The sequence below is a fragment of the Sinohyriopsis cumingii genome, unplaced genomic scaffold, assembly GCF_028554795.1.
Source record: "Sinohyriopsis cumingii isolate HCF-2022 unplaced genomic scaffold, ASM2855479v2 utg001276l, whole genome shotgun sequence".
Lineage (NCBI taxonomy): Eukaryota > Metazoa > Mollusca > Bivalvia > Unionida > Unionidae > Sinohyriopsis > Sinohyriopsis cumingii.
The window spans coordinates 705,616-727,103 of record NW_028315977.1 but is presented as its reverse complement, the minus strand read 5'-3'; the positions used below and the strand labels follow the sequence as shown (position 1 = coordinate 727,103).

The window sequence follows — 21,488 nt, the reverse complement described above, 5'->3', positions numbered from 1 at the left end:
CCACACACACACACTCCACTCTGAAGGAGCTTTAGTTTATGGTCCTGGATCCTAATTTTTCAAAATTGTATCACCACTGTACTGAACTGTCACTTTTGGGGGCAAAAGCTCTAGGAATTATTATTAGAAGGTTTAGATGGGAGTTGTCTGTTACTGGAATAATTTTGGTATCTTAGGACTCCAATTTTCCAAAGAATTGTTGTTGATCATTTTGTCTTGGTTAATCTCAAACCTTTGGGTGCATACTTATAAATTTAGTCTGTTGTTTCTTTCAGGTTTTTGCAACAACAGATAAAAAAGCCAAACACAAGGTAATCACCATTGGATCATACACACACATTGTGAGGAAGATATTGTGGGACAGCTTTTGGGATAAAATGAAATGGAGCTTATAATTGTGTCTTGTTTTCACTAAGCAAAATTTAGTCTGGTCTTTCCTTCAGTCTAAAGAAAATGGAGTGAAACAAAATAGTGGGTACAACATATGGTATGACAGAGGGCCAGTACTACCATGTTGCTGTTGTTTGTGTCACCTTAAGTTAATTAAAATATTTTGATGGGCTACACATGATCCAGTAAAAATTGTTTGTAATGTTTCACGAGGGAATGTGATTTTTTAGAACATTTTAACTAAAGAACACTATATCCAAATTCATCATTTATTTTTCAGAATGTTTATATGCATGCCCTTGTTGATTTACATTCAGTGACATTAGACATACATGTAGTAAGCAATTTATATTGGTATAATTACTGTAAGACAAATTGATCTGAACTAATTGGTGATGGTTTTGCCATCCACTTACAGTGACAGCACGTAAATGTACCAGCCATTGAATTATAAAAATCACTTTTATTTGAAAACATTTGTGTTCAGTAATTTAACGACTTATGAATTAGTCCATTTTTGGGGGGGATGGAAAGAAATAGTCAGTCATGATATGTTCTTTCATTGTTCTGAGATTTTTTTTGTTGACATATTATTCATTGACATGAAAACGCTGATGAAGAATATTAAGTCTCTCTGAGCTGTACTGGCCTATTCAACATACAGATAGAGAATTATGACTAAAGAATATTTCTGATTATTTGGTCACAAAACTTTAAAACAATCATTTCTATCTGTGGTTTGATGGCATTGAACCAGGATCCCATGATTCTAAAGTATAAATTGTGAGTGAGGTGTGATTATCATGCCTTTAAACACCTGCCATTGTTTACTTGGCAGTAGCATGTCAGCTGATAAAGACATTATAACTGAGCAAAGATTCTTTAATGGATCAAACAAATCAAACACTCGAACCAGTTAAATATTGTAACAAAGGAACTCAGTGCCTTTAGAATACATAGTAATTATGAATTTGTGGGTGAAATTCAACTTTACTGAATCACAGTTCGTTCTAAATTTCTTCTTCACATACTTTACACAATCATAATACATTAAGAATACATCCACCAATCCACAAATTCAGCCCTCCACTGGAAATAAAGATGTTCTTTGGTTGCTTTAACAACAGCAGCATTTATAATTAGTGGTTTGTTTACCTAGTTGAAAGTCAGACTAGTGTAGTCTCCCCCTGGATACAAGGATTGGCACCCAGTCCCATCAATCTTCAGTTACTACTGTTTGTTTTTAAATGCACAGGCCATTTTGAGGCCTTGCAAATATCCAATTGACTTGTGTTGTTATCAGTCAAGCATTTCTTTGAGTCTTTTCTCATCAAGGAAGTATACCTAGCTATATTTATTTTGCTATCTTCATTATTTGGCACTTCATATCATCTAACTTTGTCATGTAATAAGCTTTTAATTGCCTGATGTATATTGTATAGCAGGGCTGAAAATTGATGCTAATCTGTTAATTCTGGATCAGTAAATTTGCCAGAAGGTCTCTGAATCCAGGAGCTCATATGAGGTCTTATTGCAGAATGTTCCAATAAATCAGCCCCCAAAGCTGTATTGGTGTGTTGGCATTTGGAATTCCAATATAAGTATGGGGTTGATTTATCAGACTGGTATCAGATGCATTAATCAAATCATGGTATGGCATTCCAATACAAGTTTGGGGTTGATTTATCAGACTTGTATCAGATGCATTAATCAAATCATGGATGGCATTCCAATACAAGTTTGGGATTGATTTATCAGACTGGTATCAGATGCATTAATCAAATCATGGATGGCATTCCAATACAAGTTTGGGATTGATTTATCAGACTGGTATCAGATGCATTAATCAAATCATGGATGGCATTCCAATACAAGTTTGGGATTGATTTATCAGACTGGTATCAGATGCATTAATCAAATCATGGATGGCATTCCAATACAAGTTTGGGATTGATTTATCAGACTGGTATCAGATGCATTAATCAAATCATGGTATGGCATTCCAATAAAAGTTTGGGGTTGATTTATCAGACTTGTATCAGATGCATTAATCAAATCATGGATGGCATTCCAATACAAGTTTGGGGTTGATTTATCAGACTTGTATCAGATGCATTAATCAAATCATGGTATGGCATTCCAATACAAGTTTGGGGTTGATTTATCAGACTGGTATCAGATGCATTAATCAAATCATGGTATGGCATTGCCATTCATGGTTTATTGATTCTTTTTGTGTTAGCTGAGTACCTGCTTAAATTCTGCACTTGACAAGGTACAGTGAATGCTAGCATCAGAAAGCAAGTTCTTTTTAGTAAATTATGTTTCTCAAATAATACTTACCGAATCACATTAACATTAGAAATGTAAGCCTGCTATGTCCTGAATCAAGCCCTACTATAAGATGAAAATTTATCTTATCTGCCTATATCATATAAACAAAGGGCAATAACTCTTGCTTGTTACCTCCCATTGCCACCACTAGTCACTGATTTTCAGTTGAAGTAATTAACACTGTGACTGATTACATGGCAAAGTGGATGGGAGAGTCATTAAGTAATGCGATTGGGTAAGTATTTTTGGAGAAATATACTTCAAACATTTGCTCTCGTCTCTGAATACATTCTGTGATCACATTAGCATTAGGAGAATATGAAATAGGTGGGAGGAACACTGAGCATCCTACTGATACCTCAGGTATCTTTCCTGGCTGGAATGATTGTTTTCCCAATGTGAATGATAATTCTCTCTCCAACTTAAAGCAACACGGCATATGGTCATGTGAACCATGACCATTCAGTCAGGTTAAGAAGCCGATTATTGAAAATTTATTACTGTCAAAGTTTACTGGGGAATCCATTGAAGCTAAGAGGGTGTGTTGATTTGAGTAGGTCTTTTACTAATCAGGGCTACAGCAACAGGACTCACCAGATTCAGGTTTTGTCCCTGCATAGCTGAATCACTGAGGTAAAAACTCAAGCAGGTTGACACTGCATGCCAGCCAATAGCTTCAATGATGTCTCAGATAAAAATATAGTATAATGAGGCTTAAGAAGGCATCATGACATATCAAGATTGGCAGAAGTCAATCCATTCACAATTGAATGGTGAGCAGCTGTATTAATGATCCAAGAAGTTCAGGCCATTGACTCACATTTGCCAAATCCAACACCTAAGACGTGGCTACAGCGGGCAACTTAGATCGTTGCACAGTTGTGCACAGCAATTCAATAGTATAGGATTGATCCATTGGATCAATTAAAAGCTCCATGTAGAGGTCTTCTGTCACTTTGTATGCATAATGTGAGAGGTACACTACCCCATTATATCAAAAACTGTAGTTGATACTCTTAGCACACACACTGTATGGTACTGATAGAAAACATTGCATATACAAGTCTCAGATTATTAATGTCTCTTTTCACCTTGTTGCATTTATTACACTTTATAGACAGATTTCACTGAAATAATAAGATAAAACTCAAGAAATGTATAAATTATAGGTTATGCATCTTAATATGTCACTAAAATAAAATGTATTATTAACTGGGTTAGCGAGCAATTGGCAGTGTGTGAATGGGTAAGCGAGCAATAGGCAGTGTATGTGAATGGTTAAGTGAGCAATAGGCAGTTTGTGTGAATGGTTAAGCAAGCAGTAGGTAGTGTGTGTGAATGGGTAAGCAAGCAATAGGCAGTGTGTGTGAATGAGTAAGCAAGCAATAGGCAGTGTGTGTGAATGGGTAAGCGAGCAATAGGCAGTGTGTGTGAATTGGTAAGTGAGCAATAGGCAGTGTGTGTGAAATGGTAAGTGAGCAATAGGCAGTGTGTGTGAATGGGTAAGTGAGCAATAGGCAGTGTATGTGAATGGGTAAACGAGCAATATGCAGTGTGTGTGAATTGGTAAGCGAGCAATAGGCAGTGTGTGTGAATGGGTAAGCGAGCAATAGGCAGTGTGTGTGAATGGGTAAGCGAGCAATAGGCAGTGTGTGTGTGAAGATATGAATAACAAGATCCATAAAAGATGTATCATGTAATCTAAAACAACCAAGTCTGAGAAAGTGAAACAATTCATAAAATATTTGTAAAATTCAAAAAATGTTATTTTGGCACTATTTTGGAATGAATACTGATCGAAATAAGTCCCAAATCCTCAATAGATGGTTCAGTTAAACAAAATTTGACTTGGATTGATGGTAGGTGTCTCATACAGTGTTGTTGTACAGAAGCAAAGCTTAAAAACTGATTCCTAATTATGGCAAGGGGAGGTAAGGGACAAGACCTATTGCCTTTTGTATATATGATATATGATACAGAAAAGACAATTTTTTCTTTCTTTTTTAGTAGGGCTTGATTTGTGATGTAACAGATTTATATTTCTAATGTTACTGTAATCAGTGAATGCATTCAGAGGAGAAAAGGCTAAGTGTTCTTCCACACAACAGTACATTTGGGTGTCAGAATAGTTGGCACACACTTTTCCACATAGCAGTACATTTTGGTGTCATAATAGCTGGCACACACTTTTCCACACAGCAGTACATTTGGGTGTCAGAATAGTTATTGCACGCTTCAGAGTACTGCATAGACATGATTAAGCCAACTTGATCATAAGGTGAGTCCCCCTCATTTTACTGGAATTGATTCTGCATCTTAATGTTAGACAGAGAATCCATATTGACATTCCCTATGAAACTAACAAGAAAGTCAGGTTGGGAGTATTTGAAATGATATTGTAATTATCATTGCTTCAAAGTAATGGAGCATGCTGTTGTCTGCATCATATGAAAAAGGTTCTGACGTACTGTGCAACCACAATTTAAAAAGTGGATGGCTGAATTTAAAAAGAGAAAGTAGATTCCTGGAATTCCATGGTTGAGGCATCAAATGAAAGATGAAAATTGCTTATGGGTAGAACTGATGATTTAATCTGTATGTTTTATGAATCCATTCTGTTATTTGTTATCATATTGACCATTATATAACAGTGATCCAAAAATCCAACAGCCCGACACCCGTGGCCCCTTGTGTTTTGGATTGGGCCCATCGTGTATTCTAAATGAGGAGTTAGTCAGGCTTGTCAAAAAAAAATATTTACCTGAGGAAACTTTGATTATGATGATGAAATGTATCAGTGTATTTTCACAATGTTGACATACCTGACACATTGCAATCTAAAGTACAGGGGCTTGTATTGATTCTACCATTTAACTGTCAGTGATATATATGGTATTTTATATTATATGTATGACTGACAGTTAAATTGTAAGCAACAATATGAGCCCCAGTGCTCTAAATCATATGTCCACTATGACTACGTGAAATTGTGATATTTGAATTAAATTGAAGCATGGTGTGTCATGCTGAAAATACGAATATATACTCCCATACCTCCTGACACAGTCATATTTCAAAAAGACACAATTTTCTGTAATCTAAAAAAACATAGCCAAAAAACCCACCACTTTCAGTATATGCCCATTACATGTATATATAAAAGGTAAACTGTCATTATTGGAGCTGATGTGAAAATATCCCTTGAGAAGTTTAAATAGCAGCAATTGAAGGTAAAGAGGTCCTGTATAAACCACCATTTCACATGTTACTAAACTGGTTGATGTACCTAATGAGGTGTGTTTTAAGGCTGCAGTGGGTGAGCCAATTGTGTTAATGGTAGGATCAATAAGTGGAACAACCCATTAAGAGATGCTTGATGCATGTACAAGAACAAAAGTTATTACATAGTATTGTCTTGAATGAGAATGTTTAAGCCATATGTATTTTTTTTGACAAGTTTGTGAAAAGCAGTAACAATTTTTTAAAGTCAGATTTTACTGCATATATCGAATGCAAAGCATGATCATTTTCTTCATTGACAGAGATTTACTGTGTGAAGCATGCCCACAAAATAAAAAAGAGGTTGGGGTGGGGCAGGGCTATTAATTCTTTTCACATACTGCAAATAACACATCAACATATGTCAACTCAGTTCTGACTAGGATTCACTCTGAGAATCCAGCAGAGAAGTATGAACACCAGGACCATCCAGTCCCTAGCATGTGTAGTGATGAATACTAATGACACTTGCATTACCTTCAAACCCCTTTGAACCATATTTAATTTATATTTGAATCATAGATATTGCAACATTTTGTGACAATATTGAAAAAGGTGAAATCTTGGGCATGTGGAAATTGGAGTCCAGGCTTGTGGAATTTCAGTTAGGGCTTGTTAGTTTATTTAAGTCACCAGCCCAGGAACTGTGTCTGAAAACTATTTTACTTGAGTGCTGTATAAAGAATACCTATGCATAAATGACAGCATTCAATTTATGGCTCCCTTTTTATGAGTTTTACCTCCATCAAAAAGGCACCTGTCCAGAAAGGATGACAGTTTTGGCTCCCTTCATTTATTTATCATCATTATGGCATTTGTATAAAGAACACCTTTCTATAAAGGACAACATGCAATCTCTTGTTTATGATCATCTTGACTGCTATATAAAAGTCACCTGTCCATAAAAGATAATAACATAGTCTCTCAAATGTTCTTTATAGACAGGTGTGACTGTAGATGAATAGCAGGAAACACCCCAGCTTCAAATTTCATGCCAGTGACATATTGATTTATGATGCACTTCTGTTTTTGTTGTTTATTTTAATAAGCTTGTCATTGTTTCCAGGATTATGTAAGATTAAAGTTTTCAATACAGTATTGAAAGTTAAGGTAACTTATACTGTATATAGTTGTATCCATTTGTACTGTATATAGTTGTGTCCAGTTGTACTGTATATAGTTGAATCCAGTTGTACTGACAGTTGTACTGTATATAGTTGTATCCAGTTGTACTGTATATACTTGTATCCAGTTGTAATGTGTATAGTTGTATCCAGTTGTACTGTATATAGTTGTATCCAGTTGTACTGTATATAGTTGTATCCAGTTGTACTGTGTATAGTTGTATCCAGTTGTACTGTGTATAGTTGTATCCAGTTGTACTGTGTATAGTTGTATCCAGGTTAGACAACATAGACCCTGATTTGCCTTCACATCATGTGCCAGCAGATCAGAGTCCATGCAGGTTGTTTGACTGATTCCTCCTAACAAACTGCATATACCCAGATCTGCTGGCACATGGTACAGTGGTATATCTGGATCTAAGCAATTTGGAAGTGAGTATATACCTTTTGTTTTAGGGTATCAGTGCCTTTTTGGTTCCCAAGCCTACTGAAGGGTTATCACTGGGAAAGAAGGAAGACAAACTTGGAATCAAAGCATCATCAACATGTAACCTGATATTTGATGATTGCAGAGTACCAAAGGAAAATCTTCTTGGAGAGCTGGGTATGGGCTTTAAGATAGCTATGGTAGGTTACTGTATTTCTGTTGCAGTATTTTTCTCTGACTTGATGTGCTTTTATAGAATACACTTTTTCATAGATGACACTGGATTTTATATCGCCCCACCACTACAACACCCACCATGACCCAGGTTTTAGTCCACTCGATCATATTTTGTAAATTAATTTCATTTAGCTGATCAGTTTAAATTATGCACACATAGTGAGCATTCTCACACTGGAACTTTTAAGTTTTTATTCTAGTTTCCACTTTTCATCTTACCATTGGTATAAATAAATAAATTCTCAGGGTATTTCCAACAAATACTTTTATAGTTTCTTGTCATGGCAATTGAACATGTGTCTTCACAATATGATCACAGAAAATTGAAATATAAATTTTAAGTCATATGCTGGCATTCACAGAGTTTTGTGATAGATGATAAACATCAAATTTCAACACAGCGAATTGACTGTTTTGTTTTTCTCTGTACTGCAGCAAACATTGGATTCTGGTCGAATAGGAATTGCATCCCAGGCTCTTGGAATAGCACAGGTAAGATAGTGAGTTTTAGTTGTAAGCGAAAAACATCAAAAAAAATTTATCGTAAGACTTTTTTTTATGATTGTCTTCAATATTGTACTTGTTATTAATGACTGGGGCTCTTTGTTGCTTCTTAGGCCTGAGATATAGTATGGTGCATATTAGAGAAATTTGCCTTGAATGGCTATTTGTGTTGTACAGATAAAGGTGACTAAACATATGTAAGCAAGTTTTATCAAACTTGTTATATAAACCAGATTGTGCAATATGTACTCTGTATGATAAATCAAACCACCATTCATAAGTTTCAAATTTTGTAAAGTGATGTCTACAACCCTTCGCGGTACCCCGAGTGGCCGAGTGGTCTAAAATGCTCTCCGTTACAGATCATTGCCATCTCACCTCTGTCTGCGTGGGTTCAAGTCAATGATTCGGCCATTGTGGGTATGTGAGAAAGCTTGCCAGTAGCTTCTCGTGGGATATTTTGAAACTGTTAGTTTTAAGTCTTCTATCTTGCCTTAATAATTAATAATGTGTTTTTTTTTCTATTTGAGAATTTATTTATATTTATAATACACACTTAGTCATTATATTATGCAGTAGCCAGCTAGGCTACCTGAACTGAACACAGTAGCCCGGACCCAGTATCTTCAGAACAGGGTACTCATTATTTGGGTAGCCTTTTCAGAACAGGGTACCAGATTTGTGTTGCTCCTGATAGACCTTGATTTTGCTTTTGCATACTTCAACATCTACAGTTTAATCTAGTTTTACTGTATTCAAAAAGATAGATTATATTTAAGAAAATGATTAATGTTTTTCTGTTGAAAAATTAGATATCTTTGAACTGTAGGTATAAAACATCACCAACATTCTCATAAATTATGATTGAACCTCTTCAGGACAGATAAAGTTTTAGAAGATTATATACAATGTATCAAAGAAAAGCAGCCATATAAAATTCAGATTGCCTGTCAGTCAAGTGGATTTTCACATGGGCAAGCAAAAATCCCGATGTGGATTACTTGTTATGAAAGACAAGATTTGATAGCTTGTTTTAGATAACTTTCCATCGGTCAACATTCATATGAAACCTGCAATAATTTCATGCTATTTTGGGGGGATGAAATGAAAATGATCTCGAATGAAATATTTCCATTTACTTTAGATGTTTTTGATGCTAAAGTTAGATACTGAATGGGCAAGTAAAAATCTCAAATTTATTTCACTGTTGGCAAGTGAGCTTTAAAAGAAATTGTGAAGGCCTGAATGGAAATGAGCTCACATACCTTTTGGATTTGTCAGGTAATTGTATCAGTATCTCTTGGTTGAAATTACCCATTCCATCGATTTCATTTTCCTTTGGAAAGAAAGGTGGAGGAAGTCACTTTAAAATGACAATTGTGATTAAATGACATTTTCAGCCACAGCTACTTTGACATTTATAATATGATTTTAATGACTCTTTGCAGGCTGCCTTTGAATGTGCTATAGACTACGCACAGAAAAGAATAGCCTTTGAACAGCCAATTTCCAAGTTACAAGCAATACAGGTTAGTAAATTGGAAAGAAACATAACCTGTTATGTGAACCATTTCCCTAAACTGGACATAGTTGGACAAAAATCTTTGCTTTTTATGGAGGTAGCTAGTAATCAGAAGTTTTATTAGCATTAGAATTGGGACCAAAATGTGACCAATATGACCTGTTTTAAGAAGAAGCATAACTTCAGAGTCTGGTTTTGCAAAGTTTCAGATTATTATATCTCCTTCAGACACGTTCAACAATCACATTGCATTGGGATTAGTAGCCTGCTACCTTGCAAATCCAGTCCTACTAAAAGATGAAATTTGTCTTTTCCTGTTTATCCAGTATATATATATATATATATATAAAGAATCTGCCCACCATGGAAGAGCTCGACAAAGTGCCAACCTTAGAGGAGCTCAGCAAAGCAATCGACTGCCTTCCAAACGACAAAGCACCAGGTAGTGACAGCATCCCGCCTGAAGCTATCAAACGTGGAAAACCAGCATTGATTAAACCACTGCACGAGCTACTTTGCCGCTGCTGGGAGGAAGGAGTAGTCCCCCAAGACATGCGTGATGCCACAGTTGTGACCCTTTACAAAAACAAGGGCGACCGCAGTGACTGTAATAATTACAGAGGGATCTCGCTCTTGAGTATTGTTGGTAAAGTGTACGCCCGCATCATACTCAACAGGCTGCAGCTGCTGGCAGACCGTGTGTACCCGGAATCACAGTGCGGCTTCAGAGCAGGCAGGTCGACGACAGACATGGTCTTCTCCCTACGACAACTCCAAGAGAAGAGCAGAGAGCAAGGTCAACCACTCTACATGATGTTCATCGACCTCACCAAGGCCTTTGACTTGGTCAGCAGGAAGGGCCTTTTTGAACTTCTGAGTAAGATCGGTTGCCCCCCAAAACTCCTCAGCATGATAATCTCTTTCCGTGCAGATATGAAGGGAACAGTCCTGTATGATGGATCATCCTCAACTTCCTTCCCAATTAACAGTGGTGTGAAGCAGGGCTGCGTGCTGGCACCAACACTTTTTGGGATCTTCTTCTCCCTGCTCCTGTCCTACGCCTTCGACACGTCCACGGATGGCATATATCTACACACCAGGTCTGATGGGAGCCTGTTCAACCTGGCACGACTGCGCTCAAAGACCAAAGTGAGAGCTGTGCTCATCAGGGAGATGCTTTTTGCAGATGACGCAGCTCTTGTGGCCCACACCGAGGAAGCCCTCCAGAGACTGGGAGACCGTTTTGCTGTTGCCTGCACGCACTTTGGTCTCACAATCAGCTTGGAAAAAACAAATGTCAGCGTGCAAGATACCACCATTGCCCCTTCAATCAAAATCAACGGTGTCACCCTGGAAGCAGTCAACAACTTTACCTACCTAGGGTCAACCATCAGCAACACTCTCTCGATTGATATGGAGCTGGACAGAAGGCTTGGAAAGGCAAACACCATCATGGCTCGATTAACAAAGAGGGTTTGGGAAAACAACGCGCTGACAGAGCACACCAAGGTTCGAGTCTACCAGGCCTGCGTTCTCAGCACCCTTCTATATGGAAGTGAGACGTGGAGTACCTACATGAGGCAAGAACGCCGGCTCAACTCCTTCCATATACGGTGCCTAAAACGCATCCTGAAAATCAGCTGGCAAGACCGTGTTCCACACAGCGAGATCCTGCAGCGTGCAAGTACCCCCAGCATGTACTCCCTGCTAATTAAACGCCGCCTTCGATGGCTGGGTCACGTCCGACGCATGGAGGATGGAAGGCTGCCAAAGGACATCTTATATGGACAGCTGGCCACTGGCATGAGAAGAGTCGGACGCCCCTCACTCCGTTTCAAAGATGTGTGCAAGAGGGACATGAAGGCATGCAACATTTCACCCAATGGCTGGGAAGAGCTGGCTGAGGACCGAGGCACCTGGAGACTGATGGTAAACAATGGCATATCAGTCGCTGATGCGAGGAGAGGCCAGTTGGTGGCAGAGAAACGTAAGAGAAAGAAGAACGCAACAGCAACCACAGTAATGCAGACTTCCCAGTATGTCTGCACCAACTGCAGTAGGGACTGTCACTCACGTATAGGCCTGCACAGCCACAGCAGACGTTGCCAACAGAGACAGGCAACACCCCAAGGGCGCTATTCGCATGGTCTTTCGAGACCGAGTCGCCAATGAGATATATATATATATATATATAGGGGCCCCAAGTGGCTGAATGGTCTAAAGCACTCTCCGTTACGGATCACTGCCATCTCACCTCTGTCTGCATGGGTTAGAGTCTCGGATTCAGCCAGTATGGGTATGTGAGAAAACTTGCCAGTAGCTTCTCCTGGATTGGTGGTTCTTTCCGGTGTTTTCCTGGGTTCTTCCCCCACCGCTAATACTGTCCACCATGTATAGCCTATCATGTGCTGAAAAATGGCGTTAAACCCTACAACAACAATATATATATATATATATATATATATATATATATATATATATATATATATATATATATACCAAGGGCAATAACTCTTGCCCATTACATCCCTTTGCTACAGGCGGTGGGGGGGCACTTACAAGTTATTACATAATTTTGAGAGAGTCATGTATGTAAGGTGAGGTAGTTTGAAACATGCATAGTGGAGAGAATTTTGGCATACCTCTATGCTACTTTGATGTAATGTGGCTGACATGTCTTTGGATATTGTACTCATGGAAATTGTACATGATCTAAGCGCACTGCTAACTAAAATAACTGCTCCTTTGTACTAAAAAAATCAGCCGGAATTAGTCTAAAGTACACTATCTTTAGCACTTGTTAAAATAGGGAAAATAAATTTTGCCTTACTAGACAATAGCAACTTCTTAAAGTGCAATGGATGAACTACCAAGTATATAAAATGTAAAAAAATAAGTTATCGGCTCTTTTTTGACAATTTACCTCTGAAGTTCAGGAAGTTAAAATGACCAAGTGGAGCTAGCAGTTTTTTTAAAGGTGCACATCTGGAGTAAGGCCAAGCTGCTTACTCTATAACCCATATTACACCCATCAATCATACACCAAAATAAAGGGAATTAAAGGTTCTTTGAATAATACCTATGATATCCACGGTCTTTTAAGTAGCCATTAGAATCAGTGAGGACACATGGGGAAATTCTTTTTCTTTAAAATTCTAACCCTTTGCAAAATACGAAACTGTAGAGCGCCACCTAGCTGTCACCAGTTTTAGCTTTGCCGCTGTACTGGTAATATCATAACAGTTTAACCTCCAAAAATCCAAGCCATTACTGTGTTCTGATTGAACCATACAACATTCCTTTTGAATCTGTTGTGTGGATTAATCGATCTGGTGCAGGTTGTATACATTATGTTTACAAGACAGTACAGGGTCATTGTGCAGTGGACCTTGTCCAATGGGGCCAGGCCACTATTCTTGTTACTATGGAGCTCTTCAGACCATGTCACACCTCTGTCCACTGACAAAGTTCCCTGGTGGATTGCAGGCTCTGCACCTTGCTGATGATAACATTGTTAAATGGCTGAGCACTGCACACGATATTAATAGGCTCCTATACCACAAGCCATGATAAACTTCATGATGGCTTACATTTTGAGACTTGAAATATGCCTCTTGAGTTTAAGGTCAATAGGTCAAATGTTCAGGTCACCAAGAAGAAAAATGGTTTGTACAATATAATTTGAGATCTTTGTCATTTTCCTTGAATACATTTTGGATGGCTTGCATTTGTGAAAAGAATATAACCCTATTGATTTCAGATTCAAGAGTTAAAGTTTTCAACCAGTGCGAGAGGGTTGTTCATAAAAGAAGTATAATAATATTTTATACCATATGGTAGGTGTGTAATGTACCATTGACAGTTTTCTTGTTGTTACAGATGAAACTTGCTGATATGGAAGTTAGAATTGAAAGTGCAAGATTATTGACCTGGAAAGCAGCCATGTTGAAAGATGCAGGGAAGCCATTTACAAAGGTACTGAGCAACCTAGTTTACTTGTCATCTCTAAATTTCTAATGGTTGAGCACACTTTCAATAATAATTTTGCTGTATTTACATGTACTCCCTGAGGTACATAAGGGTTACATTCCTGGGAGATCTATGTATGTCAGTTTTACATAAGTTGAGTTTTACTAGGCTAGATATGGTTTTACATCATGGTGAAGGGTAACTTAAACAAAACACAATAAAAGACAGAAATGATTTACACATATACATCAGAGGAGAAGCAGAACTATATTTTGTGGGTGCACTTGATTCAGAGATCAAAATACAGTCAGTGCACATGTTTACAGTATATTACTTAACTGCGAGATTATGTATGTTGCAGTTTACATATCTTGGGGAGTACCGGTACTCCCATATAAGCTGAGTCTAACTGTATGCTGGCAGATCTGGGTCTTTGAACTATAATCAGTAAAACAGACAACTTATGCCTGATTCAGCTGGGCATTATATAATGGCAGTTGGTCTCAAGTTATATGCAAGCATATATGACACTTAATGTTCAGAATTATATTCAAAATATGTTTAAGGATTGTAGAATATGTAACTGTTGGATTTTTCTTCTTTAAATTTAAATTGGCTCAGTTATGTTCATGATAATATCAGTGTACATGAAAATTTTAGACCAGTATGGCACATATTGCTGTAACACTGTTCATATGTTCCACTGTCAGTTGGTAATAAAGTGTGACCCCACTATATCATACTCCATTATAGCATGAAATTTCATACACATATATTTTTCTTGTACAGGAAAGAAAAATTCTTTCTTAAAAGGATGAAAAATAACATGTTAGATGTTTATTAACATTTTGGGAAAGAGATTGCATATGAAATCTAATATTAGATGATCATAGCATGGCTTCTGGAATTTCTTATACATGTAATTTTCCTGTACACAAAAAAAAAAGAAATTCTTCTTAAAAGTATGAAAAGTAACGTGTAAAATGTTTATTCAGGAATTATGCTGGGCTTCCCCAACATCGCAAATTGTGACTTTTTTCTTTTTTGGTGACAAAATATACTATCTAAGCAAAGCAAACAAAATTCAGTCTTAATCAATTCTCTGCAATTATTTGATGATGCCACTCACTACAATAAGAAATGGGCATATTTTTGTCCCTCCAGTGGTGACGTCAAAAACAAGTGCAACCTTCATCAAAGAAAGCTTGTTACAATCTCCAGTCAAAACAAAGAACCTGTCTTCAAAACAAAGTCTGCACCAAAAGTAAATAAAAGCAGTGGCATACAACACAGATGAAATTTCCAATCATTTGAAACCCTAGATATGTGGCCATCAAGTTAATTGAATATGGGGTATCTTGCCAGGATGTTTGTTAAATTTTTAATTTGTTTACATGTTTTCATTTCCATATCAATAGTGTCATCTCCTGGGTAGCCTCAGCAAGATGATAGCTGTCTCCAGCTGACCAAAATCTAGGCCAATTTAAGTACATGTATGTGTAGCATTAAATAACCATAGCCACATCCTACTGGCGACAGTATTGTAGTGAATTGTGTAGTGAAAATCGGATATTGATCGAACAAGAAATCCCATTTTCTTTATAAATGTGACTGATACATGTATTTTATAACATGTGATCTATACTCAAATTCATGGATTTTTTTTATATACATGTACTGTATTTAGCGGATTATGAATTGTACTACACAGAGGTAACATGTAAATATACAAATGTTTTTCGGAATAGTTTGTCTTCGTTTAATGAAAAACACATTTTTGTGCCTGCTTGTATTACTCACCTACCCACCCCAGCCATTTCTTAGGTACATGCATCATTTTCTTCATCTAACTGACTTGGTTGGTTATAACATGGTTCAAACTATAATATGGTTGGGTTCTATGGACTGCAGATGCCATGTTATGGTGGGGTGACACTGTTAACTACTATTATCTATGTTCAGTAACAGTAGTACAAAAATAAGCCCTTATCTTATGATCTTTAGAGCCTGTAAATTTGGAAGGAATGTAGGTTACCTTTGATCATCGTGAAATATCTGTCCATCTATTTGGTTAAAGAGAGCTGCAGTAGCTTATGGGTTACCATGCTGGATAAGTAACAAGAGGAGATCTGGGTTTGCTCCGATTTCCTTGGCTCATTGTGACTTTTACTGTGTTGACGAGGCACTAAACACGAGACAGGAAAGTTCTGCATTTAGGTCACTTGGTCAGAGTATCTGTGTTCCATAAACACATTTCTAGTTGTACTATGCTGTTACATTTAATTTCAGTGGAATCAGTTTGTATGCTTTTTGCAAAAATTGTATTTTCAGAGGTGGTTACATGTGTAGGTTTGCTTTCAGATGGGTTATTGAACCATGTTTTCACAGTTTAGTCATTCCATTAAATCTGTAGCTTGTAGCCAGCACAAAGTCTTTGTAATTTTACCCATTTTATCCTTGCATAAGGCCTACATTTCTAAGCCATAAATTTAACCTGTCAAATAAATTTCTGCTAAAGCACTGTTTGTGTGGTGCTATAAGGATATGGTGGAATTGTTTTATTATTCTTTTTTTCTTCATGACCACATATATGATGACCTTTTGTATTCTGCACTCTATCCACAATATGATGAAATTATTCATCTTCTAACTAGCAGCAAATTATTTTAAATAAATCTCCTATGAAAGTTAATCAGACCTCGTATAGAAAAATCAAAAGTTTATCGTTTGGATTGAATTGAATTTACTTTCAATGCTTTGCTCTTTGTACCAGTCATTATGCTTTCATCTTTGCTCACTGCTGATGTATTCCTTGTAAAGAGCTTAGTTTATAACCAGGAATATGATGGGTGTGGAGATATGAGAAATTTGGGATGATTTTTTTTTATTAATGTACCATGTAAATGTGTTTTTCATATTTGAGTGGACCATCAATGAAATTTGTTCACATCATTGACACATAAAGGCAGAATAGATTGAACCCTGAACAAGACATGTAAAAGTAGTATGTAGCATTTTCATGTCTTGTTATTAGATATAATTTGATTCTTAATTTTCTTTCTTTTCCAACTTAGGAAGCTGCAATGGCCAAATTAGCTGCCTCAGAAGCAGCCACCTTCGTCAGCCATCAGGTCAGTTAAGCCACACGGTGTATTAGATATGACTTTTCATGACTTAATGTCATACTTTCCAGGGCTTCCCTTAGTGTGACCTCCACATTTGAGCTTTACAGGGTCTGTATTGAAAGGTCCCACATTCAGGCTCCTACTACAGGTCACATTTGTGGCAGTGAGGGAGACTCAGAGAAAGAATCAATACTCAGTCATAGTGGACCTTGCTGTATCTATTTTTCTTGATCATTATTAACGTGTGTATATGTGTAATTTAAGTAAAATCTATGGAGCAAACATTCTGTAAAATGAAAGACAATTCAGTTTTATTAAAAGGATAACTTTGTGCTCAGATAGAAAAGGAGGGTGATTTTACCACAGCATTATTCCTCTGAGCTTCTCCAAAATAGTTAGTTCATATTTTTCTAAGCCCATTCCTTCATTGGAAACCCATGTACAGTGTTGCATCCACCAAGATGCATGATCACAGGATTCCACAATTCTGCTTGCAACTCCTGCAAGAATTCAAGTTTATGTGGAGAGAGACATCACACAAAACAAATAAAATTCAATCATGTTTTATATATAGGTACTTGACAATTATACTGAAATAAAGTAAATTCAAATAGTTTTATAATTTGCACCCAAACGTACCATAGTCTTCTTTCCAAAGCAAGTATCATTTTGCTTTGTTTAAATTTAGAACTGAGATTCTGTAGAAATTACCCAGTGTGCATGTGTATGTAATTGCCTAGACTGGTATTGAAATTGCTTTCACAAGACTGGTATTGAAATTGCTTCCACATGGCCAAGTCCTATCAGTACTTTCCATACTTGGAACTTATTAAGTGTTTCTTTCATCGTGGAATTCAGAGTGGAATGTGATGAAATCAAGGGGAAATTACTCTGGTTGATAAACAGCTGGTTTATTTGCATCTGATCAGGATTTATTTTAACCTTTGACTCAGAACTGCAGTTTTCCCACAGGTCTTTTAGGATAGGATTTTAATACATCCTTTTTGATTTTATTGCTTCAGGGACACGCAGACACAATTTTTCATGGTAATCGTGACTAACTTTGTTAGAAACTGCTGTTCTATTTTCCGTTTAGTTTATGATACAAGATGATATTGGCCTGTGATAAATAAAATGTTATATTTGCGGGTTTTGCTACCCTTTCTAAAATCCATCTACAATATTCAAAAAGTCTTTTTTAAAAATTGCTTACATTATGGGTATCAAACACACTTCTGAGTATTGTATTTATGGCTGATATATCACCTGCAACCCACAAGTGGCCCACAGCCCATAGTTTGAGAGCCTATGCTTAAAGGAAATTACGAGGTAAAAGCCTATTTATGAACAAAATACAGAAATTAGATAGTGTCATTACAGATTTAACCATTTTTTTCAATATTATTTGATAAGAAATGCAAGATTTCTTTGGAGATTTGCATATATTTGGAGGATTAAATAAGTTTTTGAGAAGGTTTCTTTAGGGTAACACATGTTATGAACTATTATGAGATAAGAAAGACAAATTAATTGGCTGTACTCTGTTATCAAAAGAAATCTTTAAGAAATACTTTCTTTTCTTTTTTTAGATTAAATTATTTGGGTACTTTTCTATCCTATATTATGCTTAAAAGGCTTCAAAATTGATGAGCATCCATGGGATCTAAACATATATAGTATACAGAGAAGGTATTTGTTTCAAAATATAAGGCAAGGCACTTTGATCACTCTGTGGGTTTATTTGAAAATAATACAATTTCTACATCACATCTATGGTTGACTACTCCAAATTCAAAGTGCTTTCCCTGGGGCCCAAGTATGTTTTACTGGAACTGCGCTTTGAATGCTTTATTGGTTGGAATTTTTATTTTTTATTTTTTCGGATTGATTGTAAAATCATATGGACTTGATAGACTCTTTCTTTCATGCAGAGAGAGAGAGAAAAGAAGAGAGAGAGAGAGAGAGAGAGTTAATTTTAAATTAACAATGCATTATTTCAATTTTCCTTTTAGGCCATTCAAATCCTTGGTGGTATGGGCTATGTGTCTGATATGCCAGCAGAGAGACACTATAGAGATGCCAGAATAACAGAGATCTATGAAGGAACAAGTGAAATACAAAAGCTTGTCATAGCTGGCAATCTACTGAAACAGTATGCTGTGAGCTAGGCTATACAGAACTCACTTGACTATGTGAAACAGACATGACATCAACCATAAACAGGAATAATAAATTGTATGCTTGTTTTATTTATATGCCTTGATATAATAGCTGATCAAAGTGACTGTGGTGAATAGTGGATTATTTATCAAATATTTTATTTCTTAACAGAAATAAGAGATAAAGGACAGAAAGGAAATATAGATGACAAAGAAGATTATATGTTGCCTTTGTTTGAGTTCTAGAATCTGGACACATGCTTATAGTCATTCTCATCTTTGAGACAAAGTCCTCCCATGCTATTAGTTATAAAAGGACCATAAAGAAAAATGACTGTTTTCAAGATGCAGGTTATTGGCACTGTGAATGATGATCTGTTTATTTTCCCTGGCATAGTTCAGATCATCATCATCTTCTTCATTAGCACTGACATCATCATCTTTACAGGTGAACAGTTATCACATGAAAACTGTGTTAATTGTACCATGTCAGATGTTTTCTATCTCACACATTTGTGATTATGCCTCACAGCACCACAGATGATATCTTGATGTCACACAAAACCAATGTGTAATATCTGGTGACATGAAAATATACTTGAAGGTCATTTAATTGAGATAAGTTTGCAGAAATATATTTAGCTAAATCTGTATTTTTCATCATATGATACATAGAATCTTGCATCTGTGATGATTTCATATAAATTGCATGAGAAAAGTTAATTTAAATTGACATGGCAAAATATTGAAATTGTTTAGCGAGTTTTACATGTAATGAGCACTCATGTGAGATCATCAGTATATCTAACCACATCCTATTGTCTTTAAAATGAACACCTTTTTTACCGGTGCTTATTATTGTTATGCCATTGGGAGAGAATTGGTAAAGATATAGTTTCTCATTTTATGTGCCTGAATATTTGCTGGTTATCAGTAATAAATTATAGCAACAAAGTACGTATTGTATCTCAAAGAATGGTTTGTTTTCACACTTGTACATTTGTTATTTAGAATAAGACTAATTATTACAAATTTTATTTTCCATGTTTTAATAGTTGTAAGATATTTGAGAATCACAATGAAATACATAACAGTTACAAGAGAATATTTAATAAATTTATTGCTCTCTCTCTCTCTCTATATATATATATATACATACACACACTTGTATAATAATTTTCATATTAGCATTGCACATGTTATAACACCTGACTTCTTAATCTCCTTCAAAGGAAAGGCTTAATGACCAAGGTATTTCAAAGTCATTTGTCAACATTCAGATTTGCTTATGTGGTAAAATTATCTTCTGTAATATTTTCAAGTGTTAAATATAGAAACTTGTTGGTGAAAAACAATTCATTTTATTTTCATTCCTATGCTTTCACATGTGAAAGATACATTCACACTTTGTGGTCAGATATGATCAGATAGTTTCCAAAATGTCAAAAGTGTAATTTACTGTGATAGATTAGGCCATCCCAATCATCCTGACCGCTCTGGTGGCCTAGTGGTTAGAGCTTCCACCTCGGATGCAGGAAGTCGTGGGTTCGATCCCTGGTGAAGTCATACCAAAGAGACTTACAAAAATGGTACATGCAGCAGCCTCGCTTGGTGCTCAGCATTAAGTGGTTAGTGTTAGGACTAGTCGGCCTGGTGTCAGGATAATGTGACTGAGTGGGACATCATGCTACATGTCTGTGGCATGATGCCCTGGTGCTAGACAGCACTATAAACTGCCACACTGCAGACATCACTATAAACTGTCACACTGCAGACATCTTAGCGATATGACTGAAAAATTGTTAAAGCTACATTAAAAATCCAAATCACACACCTATCATACTGCTTTATTAAGCCATTTATATTTATATATGATCAACGTCTGAAAGTAGATGAAATGTCAGAAAGGGGGTGGGGTGTGATGCTGAAGAGTGAATTTAATCTTCTTTTGGTAAATAATAGAAAGAAAATATTCTCTTCTAGTGTAAATGCTGGATATATTTCATCTTGTGTTGCCAGAAACAATGTATTTTAAATTGTGGTTTTGCCACTCATTAAAATCACACTTATTTTTTTTACCTTATTAACCATAAAATGTTATAAAATCTTTATACGAAAATTATAAATTTGTTTAAAGATTGCTGTCTTCCTAGGTGAAAAATATTAAATAAAATGTAAGTGCGCACTCTGTAACATGATGACAGTGAAATGTGATGTTTTCATGCAATAATTTAATACATGCTGTCTGTCTGTAAAGGAATTATAGCAATTGTTTATCAATTATAGCAACATATATATATATATATATATATATATATATATATACAGGCAGAAGACTAATCAACCCAATAAGAAACACAGGGATGGGCAGATATAAATATAAATGCCTTAATGGTAAATCTCCCTAACCTCTGCACC

At 36.3% G+C, this 21,488-nt stretch overlaps 1 protein-coding gene across 1 annotated transcript in view; it reads left to right on the top strand.

The window, feature by feature from the left end:
- Nucleotides 1–20,425, top strand: part of LOC149772685 (short-chain specific acyl-CoA dehydrogenase, mitochondrial-like) — a 40,819-nt gene extending 20,394 nt beyond the window's left edge. Inside the window, exons 6-12 of the mRNA XM_089947496.1 lie at nucleotides 276–311; nucleotides 7,584–7,754; nucleotides 8,227–8,283; nucleotides 9,744–9,824; nucleotides 13,697–13,792; nucleotides 16,861–16,917; nucleotides 18,924–20,425. Coding sequence (XP_089803622.1) covers nucleotides 276–311; nucleotides 7,584–7,754; nucleotides 8,227–8,283; nucleotides 9,744–9,824; nucleotides 13,697–13,792; nucleotides 16,861–16,917; nucleotides 18,924–19,079 — 654 coding nt within the window. The 3' untranslated portion in view covers nucleotides 19,080–20,425. The remainder of the gene's footprint in view (nucleotides 1–275; nucleotides 312–7,583; nucleotides 7,755–8,226; nucleotides 8,284–9,743; nucleotides 9,825–13,696; nucleotides 13,793–16,860; nucleotides 16,918–18,923) is intronic.
- Nucleotides 20,426–21,488: the final 1,063 nt, after the last annotated feature.